General features: G+C 40.7%; 1 protein-coding gene across 2 annotated transcripts; it reads left to right on the top strand.

Moving 5' to 3' along the window:
• Nucleotides 1–908: 908 nt before the first annotated feature.
• NENF (neudesin neurotrophic factor) lies at nucleotides 909–6,709 on the top strand. 2 transcript variants are annotated; one of them, XM_064648278.1, is made up of 4 exons: nucleotides 909–1,277; nucleotides 2,405–2,465; nucleotides 3,647–3,750; nucleotides 4,372–6,709. In XM_064648278.1, exons 1-4 carry the CDS (start codon nucleotides 1,050–1,052, stop codon nucleotides 4,390–4,392), a joined length of 414 nt encoding a protein of 137 aa, XP_064504348.1. In that variant the 5' UTR covers nucleotides 909–1,049; the 3' UTR covers nucleotides 4,393–6,709. The 2 variants fall into 2 exon arrangements, with proteins under 2 accessions (XP_064504348.1, XP_064504347.1); XM_064648277.1 differs by having other exon boundaries at nucleotides 1,103–1,277; nucleotides 4,368–6,709.
• Nucleotides 6,710–6,912: the final 203 nt, after the last annotated feature.

The raw sequence follows: 6,912 nt of genomic DNA, 5'->3' as shown, positions 1-6,912 counted from the left end.
CACAGGAAGAGTTTATAAACAATCCTTAAAATAAACACCAAATCCATTCCTACCTCCTATTTACTGTTCAGATCCTTCTCCAAACTGTTCAGCTTTCACAAAACTTGTGGAGATCGACCAAGCATGGATTTGAATTCCAGCACAGTAGTCAGGAAGCCTGAATGCTGCAGTATCCAGGCTTTAAATCGTTCAGGTCCTCATTTGCCAGCACTGCAGGGAGGGATGGGATATATGCATCTGAATTGTAAAACGTTTCTAATTTTCTTAATTCTATATGGAATTATAAGCATAAAGCTACTTATTTTTCTGCTAGCCATTAATGTTTTCCTGATATGTATTTATAGCATGGGGAAAACATGTAATCTGAAAATTTCCTATTTATTCTCTCTGTTTTTAGGCTAAAAATGTCTGCATTTTTTAAGTCATAAAGATGAAGCCTATCCTATGTGTCCTGAGTTTGTGAATAAACATTCACAAACATTCTCAGCAAGCAGAGAAACTTCAGAAGGGAAAAAGGATGAAAATTAAGGAATCTTTTTACTACTAGATGTGTTAAAGTGCCAGCTGTGCATTCTGTATGGAAAAGAATCATAAAATCGTGTAGGTTGGAAACGATCTCTAAAATCACGGAGTCCAACCATTAACCCAGCACTGCCAAGTCCATCACTAAACCACGTCCTGAAGTGCTACAGCTACACTTCTAAATACCTCCGGGGATGGTGACTCCACCACTGCCCTGGGCAGCCGGTTTCAGTGCTTGACAACTCCTGTGAAAGCACTTTTCCAAACATCCCATCTAAACCTGCGCTGGTGCAACTTGAGACCGTTTCCTCTTGTCCTATTGCTCGTTACCAGGGAGAAGAGACCGACTCCCACCTGGCTACAGCCTCCTCCCAGGCAGCTCTGGAGAGCGATAAGGTGCTCCCTGAGCCTCCTTCTCCCCAGGCTAAGCACTGCGGGCCCCCTCAGAGCTCCGCACGCCGAGCCCACCGCGACTCTTCCTGGGAGCAGTGCCGCGCACTGCGCGCCTGGTTCTTTAACCCCGATGCATGTACACATCCCACGTCCTTCCCCGCAGCCGGAGCCGGGGCCGGGCGGCGGGAGGCGGAGCGGGGCTGCGCGGCATGGCGGGCGGCGCGGCGCGGCTGCTCCTGTCCGCGCTGCTGGCAGCGCTGCCGGCCGCCCCCGCCGAGCCGCAGCTGCGCTTCAGGCCGCCGGCCGAGGCCCCCGTGAGGCTCTTCACCGAGCCCGAGCTGGCCAGATACGACGGGCAGCAGGTAGGGCCGGCTGGGAGGGGTGCTGGGCGCCGGGGCCGGGCCGGGCCGCGTTCCTTCCTTTCTCCTTTCCTGCCGCTCCGTGCCCTGAAACCGCCTTAAAGCCGGTTCTTTCTCTTGCCGTGCTTTGCTTCTGCTGCGCTGTTCCCTCGATCCCTCCGGCCCAGGAATTTTGGGGATCACCTGCCTTTTAGGCACCGTGAGAAGTTTGCGGGCGTCCCTCTGTTCGTCTGTCCGGCTGGCAGCTGCCCGTTTTGAAGCTGCACGCACACAATTAGATGGCATGTGCCTGTTATATTGATTGCCTGCTTGGCAACGTACTCATGCCAGGGAATTTCAGATTACCGTGAGTTGAAACCAAAATATTTTTCCTTCTGTAATTCAGTAAACCATGTATTTAGACACACCCCCCCCCCCTTTTTTTTTACAAGATTATGGAAATAACAACACAATTTCAACTTAAAAGTTTTTAGCTTTCTGTGATGCAGAAACCTCAGCAGAACTTCGCATTCAAAACGATGAAGTCCTGTCTTAACACACATCAGCTTCTCTTCTGAAAAAACTTGCTGGCTGACCTTCTCAGGGTCTTCTCCAGATACTTACAAGAAACTAATCAACATCTGACTAAAAATACATCTTATGTGTAAAAGACAAAGCAGAAGCACTGGCTTATTAAGTAAAACAGATGTCAGCAGATTAGATTTGTGTGTTGATGCATTCATCTGTGGTTTCTTAATCAAATAAAGAATGTTGTTGGCCATACACCCTTTTATTGTGGGCAATATCCATCTGTATTAGGAATAGAAAGATGCAGTGGATGGGCTTCAAGCAGACGAGGTGACCTGCAAGAGGGATGTCTTCTATGACTGTGTTGTTTAGATTAAAAAGATTCGCTCGTTGTATATTGTTAAAATGTAAAAAAAAAAAATCAGGGACAACTTAAAGTACAAGCAAGAAATGTCAAGGGATGGAATGCGTACACTGGTATATGCACATAACAAGAGAAAACATACAACAGATGATTTAATTCTCTCCTTTATGTCCTGAGTGCTTATGGATTTCATAGCCAAAACTAACTGCCTTCTGCCTACGCTTAAGTGCTGAGGATACATTGATGGCTTTCTTTCCAGGAAGGACAGCCCATCTACCTGGCGGTGAAGGGAGTAGTATTTGATGTTACCTCTGGAAAAGGTTAGTTTGCGTCTCATCTGCTGTCCGCTTTGTTTTCATGTTATTGTTCAGTCGTTTGTTTTTAAATATTCCCAGTGTATTAGAAGCCTGCAACAAAAAGAACACATTTTCCTCCTTTAAAAAACTTGGTTTTCCTCCTCTGACAGCTCCCCTACAAAGGTTTTGTATAGAACTTACACTGGTTTGAGATTACAGCACACATAGACAAGCCAGCACTGTCCAGTTAGCTTGGACACTGCTGACAGAAATGCTGAAGACACCTGCCCAGACCCCTGAGTCACCACATGTGGGGTCAGGCCACGTGGAAGCTGCTGCTACAGCACTTCATTGTCCTGACCAGATCAAAGGTAACTTGGTTGTACCCATATGGCACTACACAATATCAACACTGCTGCAGCTCATCTTTTCCTTTTGTGCTGGTATTCATCCATCTCTGCTGTCCAAATGGCCTGGTCAAAACTCTTTTAAGAGTTCGCTGTAATTCTGAAAGTAGGGCAGGGGGCCAAGTAATTTTTTTTTCTCCTTAAAAATTTTCTTATTTCATAAGGCTTCTTGTCTTGTCATTTACACCTAAACCATCTATGGCTGAATTTGCTGTTTGTGCCTTCCCTAAGAACTACAGATATTTTAATTTGAGCTCCTGCTACTTAATCCAGATTTGCTATAAAATGTTTGAAGGGGCCATGAGGGGGTCTTAGACACTTGTCTTAATGTCATCATAAGAAAACTAATGGCTTGTTGGTTTGTTAATACTAACCTTGTTAGCGCAGCTTGTCTGGTCATACATGCTGGCTGATCTTTAAATCCTAAGTTAGACAAGGCTTGCCATGCAAATTCTGGAGGCTACAAACATCTCATAAGAATGTAAAGCACACCTCCCTAGATAATTGGTAAATTTTAAGACTGTAGTATAGGAATTTGAACAGCTATATAACCCCACCCTCTGTTGTTTTAGTTGGTTGGTTGGTTGGCTGGTTTTGTTTGGGGTTTTTTTTAAAGACTAGGATATATTATCAAAAAGTAGCAAATCCAAAGTCAGTTTTGGAAAGAAGGGTTTGAGGCTTAAACTGTTGCTTTCAGATCACTGGCAAGTTTAAGAGGCTGGATGAAGAGCAGAGGCTGAACATAGCCTGTACATTGTCAGATCATCTCTGGATTTTATTTTTTTTTAAATCTGACAGAATTTTATGGAAAAGGAGCCCCATACAATGCTTTGGTTGGAAAAGACTCAACAAGAGGAGTTGCAAAGATGTCTCTGGATCCAGCAGATCTTACACATGACACAGTAAGAAAATGGACCATTGGTTTAATTCCATTTTTCAAAGTTAAATTATTTTGAAAGATGATGAACAATAATTTTAAATTACTTGTATTTAAAACCAAAATACATTAATATTCTTTAAATACATAAAATAGATATGTATTTACTGCTCAAGAAAGGTGCTAACAGCCTTCAAGAGGAGAGTTTTTTTATCTGTGGAATCAATACAACTTACGTAAACGTGTAAAGGGAAAATCACCTGCTGTTTAAAAATGCTCAGAAAGAGAGTAAATAACTTTCTTTGTCAGCTGGTTTAGTGTATCCTGTGTCACTGACGTGGCAGTGGATGCTAACTCTGGCAGTGGGTTTTTACGTAGTTGAGATGTGATTTACTTATGGGAAAATGAAGGGAGGTTAGTGGTTTGTTTGACCTGAGTATATTAAAGTTTTGTCAAGGCTGAATTTGAATGAAAAGAATAAAATTACAAATTATACAATTAAATTTGGTCATCATGCTCTGCAAAGTAAACCCAAAAGCTGACCCTAAGTTTTATAGTAATCAGTAAAAAAGAAAAAATGCATGTAAATATCTATATTTTTATTTCTTTGAGACAGGACTTTCATTTCCCTATTTTGTTTAGACAGGACTCACAGAAGAGGAACTGAAGTCCCTGGATGATATCTTCAATAATGTTTATAAGGCCAAATATCCAATTGTTGGCTATACTTCTCGACGAATTCTGAATGAGGATGGCAGCCCCAACCTAGACTTTAAACCTGAAGATCAGCCACATTTCAACATTAAAGATGAGTTTTGAGGAACATTTTTGTACCTACAGAATGCCTGAGGAGAGGCACAGTAGAATATTAGATTGATTCTATGTTCTGTAGTTCATTACAACAATTAGCTATCACAAGCCCGTTTTCTGTTCAGAAAATATGTATGTGTGTGCAGGCATAGTTTAGAGGAAACAAACAGATCTGTAGCAGTGTCATATACTTGGGCTGTTTGCTGTGAAATATGGGAATTATTTAACAGGCAAATTCTTTCTGCTTGGATTTCTCTGTTTACAAGTGTGTAACGTAAAATTTTATTCCTTAGAAGAGAGAAGGAAGGTTTTAATAATTGAAACATGACCAGTCTTTTTGTAAATCCCAAATTGTTTCTTACTCCTTGGAAAAGTGTGAATGCATTATCTAGACAAGCTAAAGTCAGTTCTCTGTGCTTCATGGCAGGGTAGGTATCACAAGTACAAAGAGGTGCAATAGAGGCTTACATTTTAAAAAGCATTGTGGGGTTTAATATTTGATAGGTTTGAGAATACTGGATAAAAAGCAACTCGGTCTCTTAAAATGCAGTTACTGTAGAGTATTTCTGCAAAGCCTACAGGTGTAAACCAAGAAGAATAAATCTTATTTTCCCCATGAGAACTACTGTGACATTTTAAATATGACTGTTATGTTATTTTTGGATAAATGACACTTTAATTTTTAAAAATAATTATCAAAGATGTCATCTATATTAGATTATGATTATTTCCTTCTAGCTCCCTCCACTCTTTCTCTGACAAAAAAAGGAAATGATAGCCCACTGTTTACCTCATAGTCTTACAGCACAAGTTTATTATAGCAGTTTAGTGTCCTGTGGATATTGTTAGCATCTTTATATTGACAATTTTAGCAATTTCAGCTCTGATTTTTTGTGTCTCTCAGTTTTTCTTTGTTCTTACTCTGGCTTCATCATTGCTGTTCTAATGAAGCGTGCAGTCCCATGTTCCTCTTCCATTTAACCTAATATGAAACTGCAGATCCTGTAGGGTGAAAGCAGACCCCATTTATTGTCTTTCCTCGGAAAGACAAAAACACATTTATTGTGTTTCCTTGGCAGTCTTTCAGCAACAAGAGGACCATAAAAGCCTGTGCTATATAAATTGCTGCTAACCACTGACTTCCACTAACTTAAGAAGAATGTGAATTGTCATGAATGTGGATTTATCTGCCACCGTGACAGTTTGAATTGATATGGGAGAAACTAAGCAGCTGCTCTAAATATAGAATATTATTCTATATTAATAATACAAAAATAATAAAAATACAATTATATATTTTTGTTCTCTTTCTTTAGCATTTTGGCCATTTTCTCTGAAGGGAAAATTTTATTAGGTGATTCTCCACTTTCTAGTTTCCAGGGGACAGCTGCCTGTCAGTTGAATAACTAGAAAAGCTGTTTCTATGCATTGTCCATCCTTTTACAGTGTTGCTGATTTTATTCTAAACTTGTTTTGTAGTTTAGACCACTTCATTTGCAGGAGGGACTCCATGGGCCCCCCTGCTGTTGGATGGTGCTCTGGGTAGAATAAATAAATTGGCATCTCAGAGATTATTGATTCAGATTATTGCTTTTGTATTATTATTTATTATTATTACTGCTGACCTTTTGATTAGATACCAAGAGCAGTTGGGAGTTTGCTCCTTGGTAATACCTGCCATCTTTATAGGAATGCGTGTGGGTTTGGTGGTAATGGTGGGTGGGTGGTTGCCAGCATTTCACAAATAATTTTCTCCTTCTCTTCCCTTCCTTGCATGCTTTTTTATGGGGCAGCTTCAGTAGTTGTGCTACTGTGATTATTGTAAGAGATTTTGCTTCAACTGGAACCGTCATATCCAGCTGTATTTCAAAAATGTTGTAGCTGATTGCAGCTCATCACCACTGAGTGCCTTAGTGTTACTGTTCTCTCCCCGCTTTCCCTGTTCTCACTATGAAGGTCACCTTTGCTGATCTCAAAGCAGATAACTCAGCTTCTATTTGTACTAAATTTCAGGTTCTTTTCAGTGAAGAAATGCTCCTGTTGCAACAGGAAATGGTGATACAAACCCCCTCTTGTAATGCAAGATCCTTGCGAATCCAACCTGCCCCCACTCATGTTTGTGAGGGAGATGCTTTAGTCCGTCCATTCTGTTATTAAAGACAAGATTATCACAACTGAGTGCACTTTTTGTTTGTATTTCAGTCTGGGAACTGGAGGATTCACATTTAATCACTTCCTAGGCTATTTCACTTGGGGTTCCCACTCAATAGAAGTGTGATGGTAATAAGGCTTTAAGTGGACATACATCCTTAGCACATTTTTACTGACTGCTTTTTAAAAATGCATTGAGTACTCCAGTATTTCTTTTAGTGTTAAA

This window comes from Pseudopipra pipra, chromosome 3 (genome assembly GCF_036250125.1).
Source record: "Pseudopipra pipra isolate bDixPip1 chromosome 3, bDixPip1.hap1, whole genome shotgun sequence".
Classification (NCBI taxonomy): domain Eukaryota; kingdom Metazoa; phylum Chordata; class Aves; order Passeriformes; family Pipridae; genus Pseudopipra; species Pseudopipra pipra.
This window is presented reverse-complemented; position numbering and strand designations above follow the sequence as displayed.

Excerpts from the sequence above, each read along its gene's own strand:
- NENF (XM_064648277.1), top strand. The coding sequence starts at position 1,125 with ATGGCGGGCGGCGCGGCGCGGCTGCTCCTGTCCGCGCTGCTGGCAGCG. Across the intron at positions 1,278-2,404 it reads CCAGATACGACGGGCAGCAG|GAAGGACAGCCCATCTACCT; the intron begins GTAGGGCCGGCT and ends CTTTCTTTCCAG. Across the intron at positions 3,751-4,367 it reads CAGATCTTACACATGACACA|ACAGGACTCACAGAAGAGGA; the intron begins GTAAGAAAATGG and ends TATTTTGTTTAG.